The sequence below is a fragment of the Pseudoliparis swirei genome, chromosome 15 (assembly GCF_029220125.1).
Source record: "Pseudoliparis swirei isolate HS2019 ecotype Mariana Trench chromosome 15, NWPU_hadal_v1, whole genome shotgun sequence".
NCBI classification, from domain to species: domain Eukaryota; kingdom Metazoa; phylum Chordata; class Actinopteri; order Perciformes; family Liparidae; genus Pseudoliparis; species Pseudoliparis swirei.
Window position 1 is genome coordinate 16,008,486 of NC_079402.1, and position 23,684 is coordinate 16,032,169.

General features: G+C 45.4%; 1 protein-coding gene across 19 annotated transcripts in view; it reads left to right on the forward strand.

Moving 5' to 3' along the window:
• Window positions 1–22,686, forward strand: part of LOC130204862 (formin-binding protein 1) — a 61,176-nt gene extending 38,490 nt beyond the window's left edge. For 3 of the 19 annotated variants that reach the window (XR_008833812.1, XR_008833804.1, XR_008833813.1), the window contains exons 7-18: window positions 1,036–1,164; window positions 6,856–7,002; window positions 7,915–8,106; window positions 9,685–9,873; window positions 14,713–14,727; window positions 15,003–15,038; window positions 16,512–16,621; window positions 16,708–16,840; window positions 17,027–17,147; window positions 17,665–17,841; window positions 18,635–19,880; window positions 20,542–22,686. Coding sequence is in view for 2 of the 19 variants with exons in the window: in XM_056431821.1 (XP_056287796.1) it covers window positions 1,036–1,164; window positions 6,856–7,002; window positions 7,915–8,106; window positions 9,685–9,873; window positions 14,713–14,727; window positions 15,003–15,038; window positions 16,512–16,621; window positions 16,708–16,840; window positions 17,027–17,147; window positions 17,665–17,841; window positions 18,635–18,793; window positions 19,840–19,847 (1,416 nt within the window). In the remaining 17 variants the exon portion in view is untranslated. Of the gene's footprint in view, window positions 1–1,035; window positions 1,165–6,855; window positions 7,003–7,914; window positions 8,107–9,684; window positions 9,874–14,712; window positions 14,728–15,002; window positions 15,039–16,511; window positions 16,622–16,707; window positions 16,841–17,026; window positions 17,149–17,664; window positions 17,842–18,634; window positions 19,881–20,541 lie in introns of all 19 variants that reach the window. The other 16 variants (XM_056431821.1, XR_008833811.1, XR_008833805.1 and 13 more) reach the window with 16 other exon arrangements.
• The last annotated feature ends 998 nt before the right edge of the window (window positions 22,687–23,684 follow it).

The window sequence follows — 23,684 nt, forward strand, 5'->3', positions numbered from 1 at the left end:
TGTTTACCCTCATCCTTTGTCAATACATTTGCATGCACACACACGCACACACACACACACACACACTCGATGCATGCTCACAGGCTCCGCATGCAGATTCTAACCAGCTGGATCTCCACATGAGCTCTTCAGCTCTTTTCTCTCTCCGGCTTCACATTCCTTCTTTTCCTTTTTTTTCTTCTTTCGGCAAAGGCGGTGCCGATATCTTTTTTGTTTGTTGGCATTAACCGCCATCCCCCCGTCTGTGACGAGTGTGTCCGCTCTCACGTTCTCCATCGCTCACTCACGTGTGTGTGTGTGAGTGAGAGAGACTGATTGGTGTGTGGGTGAAAAACTGGACGAAGGTCCTCGTAAAAATGTTTCCCCCTCGAGACTGGCGGACCCAGGTCACGGTTCCCCTGCTGCCCCCCCCCCCCCCCCACTCATCACAGATAAGGTGACCCCCAATGAAACCACCACGTATGTGCAGAGAGGCCTCAGATCTGTTGGGAAAGAGCAAGAAAAAAGATACGAGTACTCGGCTACAGTACACACACACACACACACACACATGCCGCCTCGCTGAGATAATCCCATCTCCATCTGCTCGCCTTGGATCGTAACAGGCGGCTCCCACTGCGTCCCTGACTGCCCCCCGAGCCAACCGGCTTAAAGATAATCAACATTATCGGGCGACCCAGACCCAGACCCAGACCCAGACCTAGATCTAGACCCAGACCTAGACCCAGACCCAGACATAGATCTAGATCCAGACCCAGACCTAGACCTAGACCTAGACCCAGACCTAGACCCAGACCTAGACCCAGACCTAGACCCAGACCCAGACCCCTCCTCTCTCTCTCTCTCTGTGTGTGTGTGTTGTTCTGGATCTCCGGTCGTCGCCGCTGCCCGACTACACCTGTGACGAGCTTCGTGTCGACGTGCATGAACGCTGGCGTGATCAACTCATATCACCCATGTGTGTGTGTGTGTGTTGGTCCTAATGCGCATGTTCTTTCTGTGTTGTTGTTGTTGTTGTTGTTGTTGTTTGTTCAGGCGCGACAGCATGCTCAGTCCAGGCAGCTGATGGCTTCGGACAGTAAGAGCGACTACTCCTCCTACCTGCAGAAGTTCAACCAGGAGCAGAATGAGCATTACTTCACGGTCATCCCCAACATATTCCAGGTTTGTTGTTGTTGTTGTTGTTTATTTATTTAGAGCGGCCCCACCCAACCGGACATGTTCGCCTCCATTTTTCTTCATTTAATCATCATTTCACACTCGCAGTGTGTGACAATGCGGCGGAGAGGTGGCGACTGATGGAAGGGTCGGGCCAGAACGATGCATTCATGTGCAATCAGACAGATTCAATGCTGTGGACATTGAAGCCCACAAGCCCCCCCCCTCTTCTGGGTCCATGGCTAAAAATACATCCACTGAAACACTGCAGTGCTGTTTAAACACACACATATATATATACAGGACTGTCTCAGAAAATTAGAATATTGTGATAAAGTTCTTTATTTTCTGTAATGCAATTAAAAAAACAAAAATGTCATGCATTCTGGATTCATTACAAATCAACTGAAATATTGCAAGCCTTTTATTCTTTTAATATTGCTGATTATGGCTTACAGCTTAAGAAAACTCTAAAATCCTATCTCATAAAATTTGAATATTTCCTCAGACCAAGTAAAAAAAAAGATTTATAACAGCAAAAGAAAATCAAACATTTGAAAATGTGTTTCCAGGTGTTTCGAGTTAATTAGATGATTCAAGTGATTTGTTTAATACCCTACTAGTATACTTTTTCATGATATTCTAATATTTAGAGATAGGATATTTGAGTTTTCTTAAGCTCAAGATTCAAGATTCAAGATTCAAGATGTTTTATTTGTCACATACACACACAGGGTGTGCAGTGAAATGAAAGTGGCAATGCTCAGCAGGAATGTGCAAGGGCAACAAGTACACACTATTTACAATAAAAAACAACACAATATTTACAGTAAGTGTGTGTGTGTGTGTGTGTGTGTGTGTGTGTGTGTGTGCCTAAGAGGGGCAGTTGTGTGGGTCTATGTGGGGGTCCTGGTGAGGTCGGAGTTCACAATCCTGATGGCCTGAGGAAAGAAACTCCGTCTCAGTCTCTCTGTTCTTGCAGCGTGACTACGGAGGCGCCTGCCTGACCGCAGCAGCTGAAACAGTCTGTTGTTGGGGTGGTGAGGATCCTTCATGATCCTGCCGGCTCTGGTTCTGCACCTCCTGGTGTACAAGTCCTGCAGGGTGGGAGTGTAGTTCCAATAGTGCGTTCAGCCGAACGCACTACTCTCTGCAGAGCCTTCCTGTCCTGAGCGGAGCAGTTGCCAAACCAGGCTGTGATGCTTCCTGTCAGGACGCCTCTACAGCTCCAGAGTAGAAGGACTGAAGGATCCTCTGGGAAACTTTAAATTTCCTCAGCTGCCTGAGGTGGTAGAGGCGCTGCCTTGCCTTTCTCACCAGAGTGTCTGTGTTCGTTGACCATGTCAGATCCTCGGTGATGTGGACTCCCAGGTATTTATACCCGCTCACCCTCTCCACAGTAGTCCCGTTAATCCCCAGTGGTGAGTACGTCCTCCGTTGTTGTACCCTCCTAAAGTCCACAATCAGCTCCTTAGTTTTGGTGACATTCATGATGAGGCTGTTGTCCTGGCACCAGAGTGACAGATCAGCAACTTCCTCCAGGTAGGCCTTCTCGTCGTTGTCGGAGATCAGGCCCACCACCACTGTGTCATCCGCAAACTTGATGATGGTGTTGGAGCTGAACTTGGCCACACAGTCATGTGTGTACAGGGAGTACAGTAGGGGGCTGAGGACGCAACCCTGGGGATCCTGTGTTCAGGGTGAGGGATTTGAGGTGTGTCTGCCCACCCTGACCACCTGTGGCCTGGCGGTCAGGAAGTCCAGGATCCAAGCACATAGGGGTGTTCAGTCCCAGCTCAATCAGCTTGCCGGCCAGTCTGGAGGGTACTATGGTGTTGAAAGCTGAACTATAATCAATGAACAGCAGTCTCACATAGCCCCCCCTCTGGCTGTCCAGATGAGAGAGTGTGGTGTGCAGTACCTGAGAGACAGCATCATCCGTGGATCTGTTTGGGCGATAAGCAAACTGCAGCGGGTCCATGGAGGAAGGGAGGAAGGCGCAGATGTAGTCCTTTATCAGCCTCTCAAAGCATTTCATGACCACCGAGGTGAGGGCCACCGGTCGGTAGTCATTCATACATGCAGGAGAAGCATTCTTGGGCACAGGGACAATAGTGGATCTCTTGAAGCAGGCGGGGACCACGGACTCAGCCAGGGAGAGGTTGAATATTGTGGTGAACACTGGAGCTAGCTGGTTAGCACAGGTCTTCAGTACTCGCCCAGATATGCCATCTGGACCTGCAGCTTTCCTGGTGTTCACCCTCAACAGAGCCCTCCTCACACTGTGCTCGGTCACAGAGAGTGTGTGTTCATCCCCAGCGGTAGAACTCACCTCGGCTACGCTAACGGTGTTGTTGTTAGCCGGCGAGCTAGCGCTGTTGTTGCTAGCCTCAAACCGTGCATAAAATGAGTTCAGGTCGTCCGCTAGGGATGCGTCGGCACTCACCATTGCGCGGGGTCTGCTCTGGTAGTCTGTGATAGTCCGTAGTCCCTGCCATAGGCGCCTGGTGTCGCGCTGCTCCATCTGTGTTTCCACTCTGTCTCGGTACCTCCTTTTGGCCTCCTTCACCGCCCTCCTCAGTCCATAGACCGCTGCCTTGTACTCGTCCATGTTGCCGGATACAAGACCGGAGTTATAGGCAGCAGTACGGGCGTTCACAGCTTCACGGATGGATCTATCAACCCACGGCTTTTGGTTAGGAAAGACCCTAACTTTTACCGTGGGGACGATGGTGTCCGCTAGCGTTGCTATGAGGCTCATTGCTACTTCCGCAAACTCGCTGACGACACTGGAACTGGATTGGATCATGTCCCAGTCGACGACACGCAGAGCGTCCTGTAGCTCAGCCTCTGATTGGTCAGACCACCGCTTTACGTTCCTCGTCACTACCGCTTCCCGCGCGATCTTTTGCCGGTACTGCGGAAGCAGGAAAATGGCGGCATGGTCTGATTTGCGAACGGAGGGAGAGAGACAGCCTTGTAGCCTCTCTTGAATGGCGTATAGCAGTGGTCCAACGTTCTTTCCCCTCTGGTAGCAAACGTAATGTGCTGGTGAAAGTTCGGCATGACTTTTTTTAGGTTTGCCCTATTAAAGTCCCCAGCCACCACCACAGCCGCGTCGGGATACTTGTTCTGATGCCGACATAACACATCATGTAGGTCCGATAGTGCTACGTCGGTGTCCGCTTGTGGTGGAATGTAGACGGCTGTGGTGATGACCGAGCTGAACTCCCGGGGAAGGTAGAATGGACGGCATGAGATCGTCAGATGTTCCAGGTTCGGCGAGCAGGCTGTAAGCAGGCTGTAAGCCATAATCAGCAATATTAAAAGAATAAAAGGCTTGCAATATTTCAGTTGATTTGTAATGAATCCAGAATGCATGACATTTTTGTTTTTTTAATTGCATTACAGAAAATAAAGAACTTTATCACAATATTCTAATTTTCTGAGACAGTCCTGTATATATATATATATATACACTACTGTTCAAAAGTTTGGGATCACCCAGACAATTTCGTGTTTTCCATGAAAACTCACACTTTTATTTATCAAATGAGTTGCAAAATGTAAAGAAAATATAGTCAAGACATTGATAAGGTTAGAAATAATGATTTGTATTTGAAGTATTAATTTTTTTCTTCAAACTTTGCTTTCGTCAAAGAATGCTCCTTTTGCAGCAATTACAGCATTGCAGACCTTTGGCATTCTAGCTGTTAATTTGTTGAGGTAATCTGTTGAAATTTCACCCCACGCTTCCTGAAGCACCTGCCACAAGTTGGATTGGCTTGATGGGCACTTCTTGCGGACCATACGGTCAAGCTGCTCCCACAACAGCTCAATGGGGTTGAGATCTGGTGACTGTGCTGGCCACTCCATTACAGACAGCATACCAGCTGCCTGCTTCTTCCCTAAATAGTTCTTGCACAATGTGGAGGTGTGCTTTGGGTCATTGTCCTGTTGGAGGAGGAAATTGGCTCCAATCAAGCGCTGCCCACAGGGTATGGCATGGCGTTGCAAAATGGAGTGATAGCCTTCCTTATTTAAAATCCCTTTACCTGGTACAAATCTCCCACTTTACCAGCACCAAAGCAGCCCCAGACCATCACATGACCTCCACCATGCTTGACAGATGGTGTCAGGCACTCTTCCAGCATCTTTTCACCTGTTCTCGTCTCACAAATGTTCTTCTGTGTGATCCAAACACCTCAAACTTGGATTCATCTGTCCATAACACCTTTTCCAATCTTCCTCTGTCCAATGCCTGTGTTCTTTTGCCCATACCAATCTTTTCTTTTATTGGCCAGTCTCAGATATGGCTTTTCTTTGCCACTCTGCCTAGAAGGCCAGCATCCCGAGTCGCCTCTTCACTGTCGACGTTGACACTGGCGTTTTCGGGTACCATTTAAAGAAGCTGCCAGTTGAGGACCTGTGAGGCGTCTATTTCTCAAACTAGAGACTCTAATGTACTTGTCTTCTTGCTGAGTTGTGCACCGGGACCTCCCACTTCTCTTTCTGCTCTGGTTAGAGCCCGTTTGTGCTGTTCTCTGAAGGAGTAGTACACACCGCTGTAGGAAATTTTCAGTTTCTTTGCAATTTCTCGCATGGAATAGCCTTCATTTCTAAGAACAAGAATAGACTGGCGAGTTTCACAGGAAACTTCTTTTTTTCTGGCCATTTTGAGAGTCTTATCGAACCCACAAATGTGATGCTCCAGATTATCAACTAGCTCAAAGGAAGGCCAGTTTTATAGCTTCTCTCATCAGCAAAACAGTTTTCAGCTGTGCTAACATAATTGCACAAGGGTTTTCAAGGGTTTTCTAATCATCCATTAGTCTTCTAAGGCGATTAGCAAACACAATGTACCATTAGAACACTGGAGTGATAGTTGCTAGAAATGGGCCTCTATACACCTATGGAGATATTTCATTAGAAACCAGACGTTTCCACCTAGAATAGTCATTTACCACATTAACAATGTATAGAGTGTATTTCTGATTGATTTAATGTTATCTTCATTGAAAAAAACAATGCTTTTCTTTGAAAAATAAGGACATTTCTAAGTGATCCTAAACTTTTGAACGGTAGTGTATATATATATATGTGTGTATATATATACATATATATGCGTATATATATACATATATATGTGTGTATTTATATCCACACATATATATGTGTGTGTATATATATATATGTGTGTATATAAATATATATATATATGTGTATATATGTGTGTGTGTATATATGTGTGTGTATAAATATATATATATATTTGTGTGTGTGTAAAGTGCATGAGATAATTCCCACACAAAGGTTCTTTGTGGAACCATAAATGGTACCTTAAAGAACCATGTTTTTAAGGTTCTTTAAGATATCTTTATAGGTTCTTTGAAGAACTCTTTAAGTAACTGGTTCTTTAAAGAACCCTGGTTTGAAAGGTTCTTTGTGGAACCATAAATGGTTCTTCTATGGCATCACTCTGAAGAACAATTTTCGGTTCCAGATGTCACCTGAATGGTTCTGTGAGTTCAGGTCCGGCCCGCTTCACTCTCCGTTCCACTTTTATTATTATTTATTTATTCATTTATTTATTATTCATATACATATATATTTTGTATTTATTCATTATTTATTTATATAATTATTATTATTTATTTATTATTATTTATTTATTATTTATTCATTATGTTCCCGTAGAAACTCCAGGACATGGAGGAGAAGCGGATCGAGCGGCTGGGCGTGAGCATGAGGACGTTTGCGGACGTGGACCGACAGGTGCTGCCCATCGTGGGCAAATGTTTAGACGGCATGACGAAGGCAGCCGAGTCCATCGAGCCCAAGACTGTGAGCACACACACACACACACACACGTATATATGTCCCACTCTGATTTCAGTATTTATGCTAAGCTACGCTAACTAGCGACACGGTGCAATGCAGAGTGAGACTCACGCATCACATCGAATTCCTCACGCTGAAAAACCTCTCGGCTATTTAATGCTTGAATGCAGGGGTGCAATCGCCGATCGATTGTTCCGCTGCAGAGCTCTGCTCCCGGGTCGGCGCATTGGGGGGGAGCAATGAGTCACTAGCACCCCCGTCAAACTTTTTTCTCCGGGTAGAAATAGTCACTAGCACAACAACAACAACTCTTTTCGACGATGCCGCTAGCGGTCAGCTGTATCGGGTGCTGATGGAAATCTCACGCTTGCCTGTCTTCAAAACTTGAGAGCCCTGGCAATGTGTGTGTCCACAGGTGGGACGCTTTTATTTTTAAAAGGCCCCCGATGAGTATCGACCCAGTGTGTGAGTGTGTGTGTGTTTGTGTGAGTGTATATGAGTGTGTGTGTGTGTGTGTGTGTGACTCCAGCCCGTGACAGTAAACGCATCACGTGCTCCTTCCCTGTCTTTGTCCCTCTTTCTTTTGTGCAAGCTTTGACCCCTTGACCTCAACTCCTCCTCCTCCTCCTCCTCCACTTGATTAATGTTCTACTTCCTGTGTCTGATGAGCCCCCCCGACCTCGCTGTTTCTGTCATAACTCCTGCGTGGCACATTGAGGTTCTCTTTCTCCTGCGGCCCACAAACTCTCTCTCTCTCTCTCTCTCTCTCTCTCTCTCTCTTTGTGCTGATGAACAATCTGAACGGAGCCCCGCCTTCTTTTTTTTAATAGCCATTATCGGATTCTCCCGTTGTGTATGAGTGGATTAACGTGTATCAAGGCCGTCACTGAACCCCCCCCCCTCCCCCCACACCAGGACTCCCAGCATGTGGTGGAGTCGTACAAGTCCGGGTTCGAGCCGCCGGGCGACGTGGACTTCGAGGACTACGGCCAGGCCATGACGAGGACGGCGTCCGACGCCAGCCTGACCACGAACCCCCGAGAGGCCAAGGAGCGGCCGGCGAGGAGCAAGGGCAAGCTGTGGCCCTTTATCAAGAACAAGAGCAAGGTGAGCGCCGCGCACGGGGCCACGTGCACGCTCCTCACACGGGAGGGGGGGGGCACGTGCACGCTCCCGGAGAGCACCGTGGCCCTCGCACGGAGGCCATCTTGCTTTTGGGGAGATGTGGGCGGGGCTCTCGCTCTTGAAATGTTCACACATCTGTTAGTACATCAGATATACTGTTACACATCTGTATCTGTTAGGTTTCTGGTGCCATTTGTTGTTGTTGTTGTTGTTGTTGTTGTCGTTCGCCACCCCGTTTCCTCCTCCTCACCGAGACTTCCCCCTGTAACTCACACTAATTCATTTCTGCCGCGGCAGTAACTCAAAAACTGGCCGATTTTATTAACGTGCACCTGAAGTAACCGTTTCCCTTAAATGGCCACCGGCCGTTCTGCTCTTGGGCTGGTGGCACCGCCGGTATGAGTCTGAGTGTGTGTGTGTGTGTGTGTGTGTGTGTGAGTCACACTGACTGTGTGTGAAGTGTCTCAACACATCGTCTGCTCGATGTACTCGGGATTCATTTTCTTTTTTTGGGGGGAGCACAGAGAGTACACACATACATATACACACACTCACTCACACCCATACACACACACACACACACATATACACACACACATTTACACACACACACATACAGACACACGTACACACACTCACACAATTACTCACACACATACACACACCCCCCGTATACATGCTCACACACACACACACATACACACACACACACAGACACACGTACACACACTCACACAATTACTCACACATATACACACACATACACACAAACACACTCACACACACTTACTCACTCACTCCCACTCTCCCACTCACATATACACACACACACACACTAATGCAAATTAAACATTACGCTGACATTTCAGAATAAAAGCACCATTCTCACCTTCCAGAGGGGCTTTTTTCTTTAGGGGCTTTTATTTCCGCCTCTTTCTTATTGACGGGGTGGTTTCTGACTCCCCCTCCCCTCACACACCCCCACCTCCCTTGCATGTGCACCGCGTGGCGTCCTGGATCTCATCTCCGCTGCATTCTGAGAGCTCTGGACCGCCCGATGAATCACGCCGTCAGACGTTTCGGGGACGATAAGCGAGTTGCATTTCTCCGACTGACCTTTAAATTCAGCCGCTCGCCGTCCTCGGGGACGCGGGAGGAATTCATCTCGTCCTCGCCGGCTTGTGACAGAGGAAAAATACTAACAACCCCAGAAGTATTTCTAAAAGCGAAGCCTGCATGAGCTTTGACGTCTGCAGCTCTCACACATCTTCACACGTCCTCCTCCTCTTCTTTTATATGTTTTAACCTGTTTTGTATGTTTTCATGTCGTACATTCAACATAACAACTGATACACTAGGGGTTTGACGTATTTCTTCGGTTGTCTTTTTAATTTCTGTTTGGGTTTTTCTGTTGTTTGTTTTTTTAATATCTGTTAGAGGCTTATTTATTTCGTTTTGTGCTCCCTCCTCCTTTTGTTCGTTGGTTTCTTTCCCCCCTTTTCTTCTTCATCCTCCTCCTCCTCCTCTTCTTCGACCGGCTCCCCCCTCTCTTACCGGTAGCTTATGTCCCTGATAGCGTCCCCCCGCCAGCCCCCCCCCGCGCCCCCAGCCTCGGCCCCGCCCTCACCCTCTGCTGTTCCCAACGACCCCCAGTCTCCCAAGCAGCACAAGGAGCCCCTCTCCCACCGCCTCAACGACTTCATGACCTCCAAGCCCAAATTGCACTGCCTCCGGAGCCTGAGGCGAGGGGTAAGTGTGTCTGTGCATGTGTGTGCGCGCCTACGTGTGTGTGTGTGTCCTGCACCTGTACCTGAGCTCTGTACCCGCTACTGTGCACTGTGTGGGGGACGCGACGCAAAAAGATACTTTACGTCATAATGCAGGTGAGGACATCACCTCACAGGGTTTATACACACCTCAATGTGTACGCAGTGGTGTATCATCACATGAAAGTGGTTTTTATTATAATTTAAGTGGTTTTATCATAATTTAAAGTGGTTTTATGATCATTTAAGTGGTTTTATCAACACAAAAAGTGGTTTAATGCTAATTTCAGTGGTTTATCATCATCAAAGTGGTTTTATCATAACAGAAAAGTGGTTTTATGATCATTTAAGTGGTTTTATCATCACAGCAAAGTAGTTTTATGATAATTTAAGTGTTTTTTATCATCAATAAAAGTGGTTTTATCATCACAGCAGTGTTTTTTAACATCACTTTAGTGTTTTTAGCATCACAGAAGTGGTTTTAATTGGTTGTATTACCACACAAGTGAAGCTTCCCTGAACAGCAGCAGTGCAACAGGCCTCCTCGTCCCCCCATACGGTGCTCAGCTCATGTGCTTCTCTGGCATGCTTCTCTAGCGCATAACTATCAATCCATGGTTCTTCTCTCCATCTCGCCCCTCTTCATATTAACTCGCCCCCCCCCCTTCCTTTACCCTCTTCGACGGAAATGAGCAAGATGCCTGAGCGGTCTTGTCGGTAGCATGGAGGCAGCAGTGAGGCTGAGCTGGAGGCAGATTGTTGTGTTTGATATAGAGGTGAAGCTCCCAAGGTGGACGAAGTGATGGTTGACTGTGAGTGACTCCATCAGGCTCCCAGGGGGGGCGGCTCCATCAGCACCGGCCCGGCGGGTCCTGCTGTGTGTGTCATCGCGGGTTCCCCTCCCGGTGCCGTGTGTGTTTCAATGGAGCTGCTGAGTCATGGCTTCGCCTTCCCGTAAACCCGCTTCACTCGCCACTGACCTCAGGAACCGGGCGGTAACTCACGCGCTCCTTCCGGACCCCACGAATAACGTTTTATATTTTAATTTTTTGTTATTTTTTGTATACGCTCTTATTTTGAAAAGCGGGTGAGTCGAAGTAAAAACACGAGCATGAATAGGTGGCGACGTGACGTCTGAAAAGGCCCAAAAAGAACAATGCGGTGCAACAGTGTAGCGTTTCAAGCGTATCGCAGAGGAAACCATCTGAAGGTCGGCAGAGAACACACAAAAAAAAGAGAGGAAGTGTGTATTTTCTTTTTCGGGTCCAAGCAGGAAGTGCACGTTTCTGAAAAGCGGTAGTGCTGAAATGGCGCCAGAGAAGTGCGATACAAAGAAGTTAAATCAGTCGGCATTGTGTGAACTGATCAAAAAAAGATTGTTTGACCTCGGGGTCGTATTTTAGTTTGAAGGAAGTCTAGAAATCCCTTTTCTAGAGAATCTCCTCTCCATTCGTCATGGTGTGGTTTCGCTGTTCCCCTTCCATGTCTCATGTCTTCATGTTATAGATGTTTAAGATAGAGCGCTTTCTTTTTTTACAATGATTTGTCTTTTAGGAATTAATTATGTTAGAGGTGTCTAAAAGGCCACAGGGGGGGGGGGGGGGTTGCATCCTTAATCCTGCCTAGCAACAGAAATAAAAGGTCTTCTAAGGCCGCTTCTCAAACCAGCTGGAGGCCCCCAGAACCCGCATCCATTTTGAGAAGAAAAGATTAGATTTTATTTTTAGTCTGCAGAAGGTTAAATTTTTTTTTAATTCTTTAAAAAAAGTCTTCCATATTTTATTTTGCCTGCCAGAGGCAGTGATGTTAGGGTCCAGGTCCTATTAATCAGGGTCCAGGTCCTTGTAATCAGGGTCCAGGTCCTTATAATCAGGGTCCAGGTCCAAATAATCAGGGTCCAGGTCCTTGTAATCAGGGTCCAGGTCCTTGTAATCAAGGTCCAGGTCCTTATAATCAGGGTCCAGGTCCTTATAATCAGGGTCCAGGTCCTTGTAATCAGGGTCTAGGTCCTTGTAATCAAGGTCCAGGTCCTTATAATCAGGGTCCAGGTCCTTATAATCAGGGTCCAGGTCCTTGTAATCAGGGTCCAGGTCCTTATAATCAAGGTCCAGGTCCTTATAATCAGGGTCCAGGTCATTATAATCAGGGTCCAGGTCCTTATAATCAGGGTCCAGGTCCTTGTAATCAGGGTCCAGGTCCTTATAATCAAGGTCCAGGTCCTTATAATCAGGGTCCAGGTCATTATAATCAGGGTCCAGGTCCTTGTAATCAGGGTCCAGGTCCTTGTAATCAAGGTCCAAGTCCTTATAATCAGGGTCCAGGTCCTTATAATCAGGGTCCAGGTCCAAATAATCAGGGTCCAGGTCCTTATAATCAGGGTCCAGGTCCTTATAATCAAGGTCCAGGTCCTTATAATCAGGGTCCAGGTCCTTATAATCAGGGTCCAGGTCCTTGTAATCAGGGTCCAGGTCCTTATAATCAGGGTCCAGGTCCTTATAATCAGGGTCCAGGTCCAAATAATCAGGGTCCAGGTCCTTGTAATCAGGGTCCAGGTCCTTGTAATCAGGGTCCAGGTCCTTATAATCAGGGTCCAGGTCCAAATAATCAGGGTCCAGGTCCTTGTAATCAGGGTCCAGGTCCTTGTAATCAGGGTCCAGGTCCTTATAATCAGGGTCCAGGTCCTTCAAGGGGGGGTTCAGTACAGGAGGAAGGAGAGGCCGCGTTTGGGAGTCAAACTCAGACATTGTACAGTATAAGATCTCTTTAATTGACGGAGCTGTGTTCTCTCCGCCGACCACCACCGCAGCAGCAGCAGCAGCAGCAACAACAACAACAACAACAACAATCCACGCGCTCGCGTCACAAAGAGCTCATGAAGAGGACTCTGGGCCGACCCACGTACGCGTTCGAAGCCAGGCAGTATGTTGTAAGTGCGTGACGGGCGCCAGTGAGTACCGGCGTGGAAGAAAAAGCAAGACGTGTGTGTGCGTGTGTGTGTGTGTGTGTGTGTGAGTGTGTGTGTGAGAGCCTCATCATCATTTTCGAGTAATTTTAAGGCAACATTTCCTCACGTGGATAAAAAAGGAGGCCGGTGTCTGAGCCTGGCTCGGCAGTGATGACGACTTCATCCCACATCACATGTTATCCAATCAGCTTGGGGGGGGCGGGGCTCTACGAGGGGGGTTGATTCACAAAGTGTCACAAGCACCTGAGGACTCTCTATTCAGGTGGATGGGACATTGTAGGGGAGGTGTTGGTCACACTTTGGGTCTGGGTTCAGCCTACATTACCCAGAATGCACCACTCCAGGGCTTTCTTTGTGCCGCTGTGCCATACTGTGTCTGTGAGGACCATCATATACCTGTGTATCTGTGTCTGTCCGGGTGGCTGGAGAGAGGTAGGAATAAAACATATATATATAAATATATATATATATATAATATTAAAAACAACAGGCTTCTCAAGTGATCACGTGACTAGTCACATGACGTTTGCTCAGAGCAGGAACAGCCAATCAGGGACCAGTTGTTTCTCACCCTGCACGCTCCCCATTGTTGATTATTATAATATTTTATTTCCACCAAATCAATTGTGACTAATATTCTTAAATATTGCAATTTATCCGGAAAAAAGAGACAAAAAGAAAAATTCTATCAGGATTTTTGAATTTTTTTATGAAATGAATAAATCAATAAAAAACTATAATAATAATAATAAAAAAGACCAGATATAAATATAATACTATTCTGATACATATGGTATTTTTACTGGTACATAACCAGTTCCTCCTGAAGAACATCTCTCTTCAGTTTATTATTCATTTTAAGTTGTGAGTCACTTTTAAAAGCCCTATATTTTAAGAATACCCCCTCAGTGAGATCACACACACACACACACATTTATATCCTGCAAGCTTCACACACATAGAACATGAGAATATCATCGTGGTGAGGGGAGGCCCACACGTCGCCTCGATTAGTGGACCCGTGGCGCTGCTCGCTGCACCGCGGACCGCTAACAGGATTACAAGGCACCTGCTTGCAGATCCGCCTGGCAACAGGTCGAGAGCCAAGGAAAGAACGAACCTTTATTTATTTATTGTCGTGCCTTCGTTCAGCTCTACTATAAGCAGCGCTCTCTTCTCCACGAGTGAGTTTTGATAGATATATATTTTGTTTTGTGGAAGGCGACTCCATCTTTGTTTGTGTGCTCAGTATCTGCCTCCATGTCAACGTACATGGTCCTGCTGGTGTGTTCGTGCTTTTGGCGCCCTCTGCCGGCAACTCCGTGTCATTGCACCGGCAGCAGAGTGAGAGAGAGAGAGAGAGAGAGATGAAGGAGGAGTAAAGGGTGCACCCGTCGTCCCTGTCGCAGTCTCCATCCCTTCTCTACTTCTTTCTTCCTCTACATTTTACTTTCATCCGTCTCTCCTTAATTTGTTTCCCTCTCACCTCACGCTTGAGCAATAGGTTGGCCATTTTTATTTATTTTTGCCAACGTATTTCTCTCATTTTATTTTTCATTAGTAGAATTGTTGAACTTCTCCACGTTAGAAAAAAAGAGCTTTAAAAAAAAAATTCCTTTATTTTGAAAATATAATAATTATTTTTTAACCGGCACATCCAAAATCCTTCTTTTGAAGCTATTATTTTATACTTTCACTCCCTCTTTTCCATAAATGGTGAAGTTTAATAGTCGACACGAGTAACCACGTTATGCAAAGATGAACCAACATGGCCACCGTGATGTCCTCCTGATATTGACTGTTGTCTCTCTCTCTCTCGCCGTTTCTCTTTCCTCCCGCCTCCCTCCCTCCATGAAGCTTTCTCTCAAGCTGGTAAGCATGACCGTATAACCTCACGATCGCAAAGCGGCATGACCACAAAAAGCATGCATGCCCCCCCCCACCCACGCCGTGAATAATGACGTTTATTATGTTGTCCTACGGGATTTCTCTTTAACCTCCAGACTCCACGTCGAATGTCTCATTTATGTTTTTATTTCTTTAATCTTTTGTTGTGTTTTTTGTGTGTGTGTGTGTGGTTGTCTTCTCGTCATTGTCTCTCCCCCCCCCCAAAAAACACACACCTGTCCGTGGTCTCTGTGGTGCAGATCACGCTCAATTCCCACGTCCGGAATCTGATGGAGGTGATCATATTTACGTGTGTTTGGCCTCCGCTCTGTGTGGTAGTCCTTCCTGTCTCCACCCGTGTCCTCTGTAGCCAACACTAACCCCACCCGGAGGAGCAGCCGCTCGCTCACGTCCTCTCACTGCATGCCGGTGCCATCGCCTCGCCGAAGAACGGACTTCTATTAGTGTTGTTATGAGTGTGATTGTCACTTTTTAGGATTTAAAAAAGCTTTTTTATTTACATTCCTGCCGAGTCTGTGTGCCCAACATGAAGCCAGGGCTCTCAAGTGTCACGCATTGAGCGTGAGACTCACGCATTTCGGTCTTAACTCACGCACTCCCGCCACACATCGTATTTCTCACGCTGAAAAAAACTCTCGGCTCGTTAATGTTTTAATGCAGGGGTGCATTAAAACACCCCCCGTCAACAACTCTTCTCGGAGCTCTTGCCTGTCTTCAAAACTTGAGAGCCCTGTGAAGCTGCAGCTTAGCTTAGCATTTAGGACTGAAAATCGCTAAGCTAAGCGGAAGCTAACCACCAGCTGGCTTCATATTTTGCGTGCGGACTCTGCAAGAATGCAACAAAAAAGCGTATTTTCTAAACAATATTGATTCATTTGTAATGAAAAGTTTAAATAATTATAATTTATTTCTGGATTTTCTTGTGATTTTCGACATTCTACAGTAAATGCACCCCTGATTCCAGACAGAACAATCAAGTCGGGTTACACACTCTGCAAGAAAGTGTATTTTCCAAAAATATAGATAATAAAAATCATGAATTTCTAGTGATTTCAACATTCTACAGTCTGTGTTTTTGTAAATATCCATACAGAACAATCACGTAGTTCAAGTAGTGAAACACAGAGTGACTCCATGTCCGCCAGTAGCTCTAGCTCTAGCTTTAGCTCTAGCTCTATCTTTAGCTTTAGCACTAGCTTTAGCTCTAGCTTTAGCTCTAGCTCTAGCTTTAGCTCTAGCTCTATCTTTAGCTCTATCTTTAGCTCTAGCTCTATCTTTAGCTCTAGCTCTATCTTTAGCTCTAGCTTTAGCACTAGCTCTAGCTCTAGCTGCTCGGGTCCATGTGGAATGAGCACTAACACGAGCGCCGCTCGGCGGTCTCCGCATGCCGACTGACCTCGCGTCACGCCGCATGACCCCACGCCGCGGGCGGCGGGTAAGTACGGGGTACCGTCTGCATGAGTAGGACCCGGCAGCTCCGGTGACGTCTGTAGCTCCAGACGTGTCTCGTGGTGTGAGGTCATTAAATAAATGTCATTTATGTCAAATCACTGCTCACTGAACGAGGTTCTCCGTCCTCCTCTGTCTCCGTCACGGCAACGAGAGACGCCTCAGAACTAGAGATGATCCTCGTTGACACAGCCCATAATAAGCTGGGGAAATGTTTCTTTCTGCCTCTTTTCCTCTTTCCCCCCCATTTTCTCTGCCTCTCTCTCTCTCTCTCTCTCTTCCTCACCTCCTCCTCTCAGGGCTCTGGACCGGAGGACTTCAGCCACCTGCCTCCGGAGCAGAGGAGGAAGAAGCTTCTGGGCAAGATGGAGGAGCTGAATAAGGACATCCAGAAAGAGATGGACCAGAGGTACCTTCTTCAGCACCGGGCGTGGACGACGCTTCCCCGATACGCGGGCACTCTCTTCTGACTCGAGTCGATAATTTTCTCCCCAGGGACGCGCTGACGAAGATGAAGGACGTGTACGTGAAGAACCCTCAGATGGGCGACCCGGCCAGCGTCGACCCGCGGCTGTCGGAGATCGCCCTGAACGTCGAGAAGCTGCAGTTCGAGGCTCAGAAGTTTGAGGTGGGTTCAAGCGCAGAGGAGCCGGCCGCTACGCCCATATAAGGAGATGATGTGATGCAGCTGCAGGGGGGGGGCGGAGTCACAACCGGGCCTGGTTTATTTAACCGTGTAAATAAAAGGGGATGAAAGAGAAAGAACACGGATGTAATGTGTGTGTGTGTGTGTGTGTGTGTGTGTGTGTCTCAGGGCTGGCTGGCGGAGGTGGAGGAGAGGATGCCGTCCAAGAGCGATACGAACCGTCGAAGTGGACTCTATGAGACCCAGAACAGCACGCCGCTGAGCAACAACTGCGCTCAGGACCGAGAGAGGTATGGCACACACACACACACACACAGGAATTTTTTTTTTTTTTAGAGGGCAATTTTTTCCCCCACCAGGGGAGCGCTTAAAAAATTGGAGGTACTTTTTGAAATTTGTGAAATAACATTTAACCTTTGTTTAAAAATAATGAATATCCTTATTTAGTCTCACAGGATATGAGCAACTGTCATAACAATATCAATAATAAGACTTTTAGGCAGTAATTTACAGATTTAAAGTGTTTTCTTACATTCTTTGAACAAAAAAACAACAAAAAACATAAATCAGACAATAACATTCAACTTTATTCTTATTTCTTTATGGTTATTTATTGTTATTATATTTTTTTTAATAATTATTAACAATTCTAACTTATTTCTGATTTTTTTTATAATTAAAAGTGAAATGTATTGATTTTTGTGTGTACCTACCTAGTACCGGAAGTACAGATAAGACACACACAACAAGGTGCACGCAGGGTGTGTGTTTTCGCGGTGCGTTTACTGTGTGTGTGTGTGTGTGTTGGCCCTTGAGCAGCCCGGACGGCAGCTACACGGAGGAGCAGAATTCGGAGACGCAGGTGAAGGCCGCCGTGAACCCCGCGCTGCCGACCTCCAGCACGCCGGAGTTCGACGACGAGTTCGACGACGACGAGAGGCTGCCGACCATCGGCACCTGCAAGGCCCTGTACCCCTTCGAAGGTAACCTGAGACCCCCCCCCCCCGACCCCCCTTTGTCTTCACCGAATGTTAATGTTTCAGAAGTTAGAAGCCCTTTAACTCTTAGTTGGAGGAATGTGATTACACAGGAGGAGGAGGAGGAGGAGGGCTGTGACCTCACTGAGGATAGAGTTATCCCCCCCTGCACTCGTTGAGTCTCATAAAAATAGCAAACGTTAAATGTATAAATAATGACCCGACTAAGAAGGTAAAAAAAAAATATATATATATATATATTAAATTAATATTTAGTAGAGTTAAAACATTCAGTCTTGCAGTTGCCAATTCAACATGTCAAATATCCACAAAAGTAAATCCACAAAGTTGAGGTAATCAATTTACGGTTTCAACGGCATTCTTTACTGCTGTTGCGCCTGTAAATAAAAATAAAAATTATACAAACATATATATATATATATACATAAAACAATAAATATCTATCTATAAATAAATACATGATATATCTATATTAATATATATATAAACAAATATCTATCTATAAATAATAAAAAATATCAAATCTATATTAAGATAAATATATTTTTATATATAAATATATATCCAAAATACATATATATTTAAAACAATTATATATATACATATATATATATGTATATATATTTATATGTATAAAAAGAATATATAAATATAAATATATAAAAATAAAAATAAATTATATATATATATATATAAAATGCAGGTCACAACGAGGGCACCGAAGTGTTCTTCCTCCAAGTGCACACTTCTCCTAGTCACGCTCTCTCCTCTCCTGCAGGTCACAACGAGGGCACCATCTCCGTGGCGGAGGGCGAGCTGCTGTACGTCATCGAGGAGGACAAAGGCGACGGCTGGACGAGAGTGCGCCGGAACGAGGACGAGGAGGGATACGTGCCCTCGTCCTACGTCGAGGTCTTTTTGGAAACCAATGCCAAAGGTGCTATGACATACATTTAACTCCGCAAGCGTGACTTTATATTTTTATTTTTTATTTCTTCTTTTTTTGTTGTCGCTGTGAAGTCAGAACGTTTCCATCCACTGCAGGGGGAACATTGTGGAGATTAAAGATTGTTTACCGGGTAGCTCAGATAAGAGAATCACTCCACACGCACACACACTTCCTGTCTCTCCCGGAAGGAAGAGCCAATCAGATTGGTCCATTGTGCCTCATGACAGTTGGCTGATAGTGTGTGTGTGTGTTGCTGCACACCGTGTAGATTGTGACACTGGAAACAGGGGGGACAAGAAGTGTGTGTGAAAAGAAGCTTCCAGTTCCTCCCTCCACATTCGCTGCAGTGCCACCTAGTGGTCACACAGGGAAAACAAGAAAAAGACAAGCTGAGCATGATGGGACAAATCCCCCCCCCCCCCTGCTGACAATGATCACATGTACTTTTCAAAACACACAGAATGTGATTTAAAGAAAATAAATGTATATTGTGTTGTTTTCTCTTTTTGAGGGGGAGGGGGGGTGGGGGGTTAACAGTATTCCTCTCACACCAACATGCCCTCGGTCGAATATGCGAGTCAGTCTGATCAGAGATCAATAAACTCGCTGGGTGAGCGTGCGCCCCCCTGTGGAGGAACCTCGTGTTGCAGTCACTCGCTGTGCGACCTTAAAAAGGCGGAGCATGCTCGGTGCGCTTCGGCTGTAAAATATGACGACGCATTGAAAGATATTTTTTTAAGAAAAGAAAAAAGTGCATGCACATTCACACCCACACGCACACTCACACCCACACTCACACCCACACTCACACCCACACTCACACCCACACTCACACACACACCTTGAATGTTGCATGCTGTAGATTAATCATAGCATTGTTACACCATGAAAAAGTTGTAAAAGTAATTATTAAAGGGGGATTTTATTCAATTATGTATCCGTTAGGATGTTAGGAAGTTAGGAGGTTAGGAGGTTAGGATGCTAGGATTTTGTCATCCGCCTTTTTTTACTCGATAGTCATCCTTTGTTTCCAGGCCAGTGAGAAAGGAATAAAGGACTGAGAGAGAGAGAAACGGTGAGACTGGAGAGATGTGTGCAGCATGGTGCGTTCACTGTCACAGCGTGGTGTGTTCACTGTCACAGCGGTGCGTTCACTGTCACAGCGTGGTGTGTTCACTGTCACAGCATGGTGTGTTCACTGTCAGTGTGGTGCATTCACAGTAACAGCGGTGCGTTCACTGTCACAGCGAGGTGCGTTCAGTGTCACAGCGGAAATGATCATTTCATAACTCATGACACTCGGCCTATGTTTTTATTTATTAATATCCGCTTTGATTGGCTCGTTCCCGGCATGGCAGGGTGTCATTTAGTGCCATGTGCAGGGTGCCATGTAGAGCTGTGAATACACATTTCATATTTTTCTCAATTATCTATTTTTTTATTTTTTACATTTTCTAAACGTGTTGCATCATCTTTTTGTACAGGATGAAATATTCTTAATAAAAGAGAGACGCCTTTGGGTTAAAGGAGGTCTTTCACACGTGTGTGTGTGTGTACATTACATTCATGCCAACACATCTCATGAACTCTTTTCCTCTCCACATCTGGATATTTGGGGTTTCTGGCAATTTCTCCTCTTCAAGCGATCTAACTTTTTCTTCTTGTCATGTTTTGTTTGTTTTTGTTTTTGTTTGTTTGTTATTTCCTTTTTTTTGTTTTTATTTTTTAAATTGCAGATTCCTAAAAGTGAGAGTCTGGCTGAGGAATGGCAGGGCAGGCAGCCGGAGGAGCTCCACCGCTCAGAGAGAGGAAGACGGCCTAGAGCGGGCTTCCTCCACAGATTTAAGAGAAAGCCACGACACACACACACACATGCACACAAGCACGCACATACACACAAGCACGCACACACACACTTTTTTTAGTTGTCAGCAAAGCTTTGCTTCTTAATGTAACTAACTCATGAACGCGGCTGTTGGCTTCCTCGCTCTGAACGCCCCCCTACCCCCCCCCCCCCCATTGCACACACACTCATGCACACACACACACACATGGTGGGGGTGTGGTCAGAGACGGACGCAGACCAGCAGGAGCCTTACGGACTGTAAGCTGTCAGACGCCTTCATCCGGGTGGCGTGTATGTGTGTAAGAAGAGAATCACCCCGGCCACACACACACACACACACACATCTTGGGCTTGACATCCATCACGGCCCCCCACCCCCCCCCACTAAAATCAGCTCCATATTTGTGAGAGGAAGAGGTGAAAGGTTGTGTGTTCGTCTGAGCTGTGTGTGTGTGTGTTTGTATGTGTGTGTGTCTGTGTATACATGTGTGTGTGTGTTTGTATGTGTGTGTGTCTGTGTATATGTGTGTGTGTGTGTTGTGATTCCCCCCCCCCCCCATCCTCACATATCCAGGACCAGCTGGGGAGGACAGAGATCATTCGTCCATCTTCTTTTTCATCCTACATGTCATGTGACACGGTGTCCGTTCCTCTCTCTGACCACGCCCCCCCCCCCCTCCCCTCCTGATGGCTCAGGCAATGCCTTGGCTCCTCTGAGACTCCCCCCCCCTCCCTGCCCACCCTAAACTTTGTGTTGTGTACGAGTCCCGGGGCCGGGGGCCTCTCGGCGTGGTGGTGCGCTGCATGCTTGCCCTGTCTTTCCTCCTCGACCCTCAGCGGGGGGGGGGGGGTCACAGGGTCACCCCCCCTCTCCCCACCCCCCCTTCGCCTCCAGCCTCTCTGCTAACCCTCATTGCCTGGTCACAGCGTTTGAATTAACCTGGATGCTGCCGTTTGGGTCGGCCCTTGCGGTTCTTTTTTTTGTTATTTTCATGAAAGCTTTTTCTTTGGGGTCAGAACTCTCGGTTCCCTGTTTTCAGTTTGACCCCCAAACGTCACATGAGAGGACGCCATGTTGTTATTGTTACAGGCCATGGGCGTGCATTTGTTTGACTGTGAGTTCACATTAGTATCAGTGTCCAATTGTTGTTGTTGGTGTTGTTGTTGTTGTTAGTTTACAGTTAATCAAGTTAGTGGGACTCTCCACTCGGTCCAAACAACATTCACCCCAAAAATAAACTTGCGCTCTGAAGATCTTTTTGACACCTCATGTTTTAGTGTTTTTTTAGGATGCTCCACATAACTCGTCTACTGTGTATGAGAAATAAACTGTGATCCACGACTTCCTGTGAAAGGATTCAAATGTGATTATCGCAAATGTTCTGGGGGGAATTTTTTTAGTTTTTATAAATCATACAAGAGAAATCATGACCACTGCCCCCCCCCCCCCCTGCTCAACGGCACATACGTGATTTTAACTTTTCTTTTTTTATATATATATTAGATTTGTCTTCTTTTATTTTGAAGCTGGAAGTCTATGTTGCTTGCTTACTCTGCCTGAATGGGTCTAAGCCCCTCCCTCCCCAAAACTACATGGACGTATTGATTAAATCTGCTGAGTCCAGCTTTAAAAAGTACCCTGTTTGCTATGTCATGTTGCCCCCCCCCCCCCCCCCACCATGACACACCTGATGACATCACCGCTTTGAGGGCAGCAGAAGCCCCGGATTAACCTGCCTGTACAGTGGAAATGGCACGTTGGAATTAGAGAGAATATATATATATGAATATATGAATAAAGTTTAAAAAAAAGGAAAAAAACATCTATTTTAACTATTGAGGAGTCTTATTATTTACTTTACCTGCTTTGCAAAACAACAGTAAGACTCCTTCGTTTCCTTTTGGTGAGGTCGACCACATGGTGTGTTTTCAGCACTTTCTCGTTGGTGTCCCCTCGGCGGCCGCTTTGTGTTCCTGGAGCACCGAATACTTTGTATTGTGTGTACCGTGCCAATTAAATATGCCTGGAAAGTCACCGCGGCGTCCCTGTGCTTGATTTATTATTTACGACGATTTCCACGATGTATTTATTACGTGTTCATGAGATTGAAATGTAATGTTTGCTCGTTTTTTGCATCTCTCGTCAGCAGTTCACGAGTCAGATATTTATTTAATTAATCTTTTGCTTTTAGTTTTCATCTGGAAAAAGAATATTAATTTTGAGAGCCTATTGTGACCTCTTAAATGTCTTTATTATTATTATTATTATTGTCTGACTGACAGCCCAAAAGTAAAGTGTATAATACAACAAATATATATATATATAAATACAATTACAAAATAAATATATATTAATTAAAATAAAATAAATATATATTTACAAATATATCTATATTAATAAATATATCTATATTAATACAAATATATATATAAATATAGAGATTAAAATGTGTTTAAAATTTGTTATATATATATCAATACAAAATATAATATCGTAGAATGTATTAAAAAGATATATATATATACAAAATATTTCTATATTTATGAGAAAAATATATATATAAATATATATATATAAATAAATATAAATATGTATATATATGTATTAAATGTATTGCAAAGATATATAAATACAAAATATATCTATATTAATGAGAGAAAAAAAAAATATATATATATAACAGCAAATCTCGCTGCTATTAATTTTCTGTTGAACCACTAATTGGTATTTCAGTTCTCGGCGTGACCAAACATGCAAACACATATCTTTACGTCACACCCTGACCCTTTACAGTAATATGTACAGTCAAAAATAAATAAATGCACAAACATGTTGTTTAATAGAAAACATTTTTACACAAGCTTGAAGTTAGCTTGAAGTAAACATGCAGAGTTTCTCCCCGTACTCACTTCCATCGTCCTCTACGGGACATCGTATAAAGGATTGATGTATGAAAATTAGGGCTGTCAATCGATTAAAAAAAATTAACTAATTAATCGCACACTTTGAAATTGCGATTAATTAATCGCGAT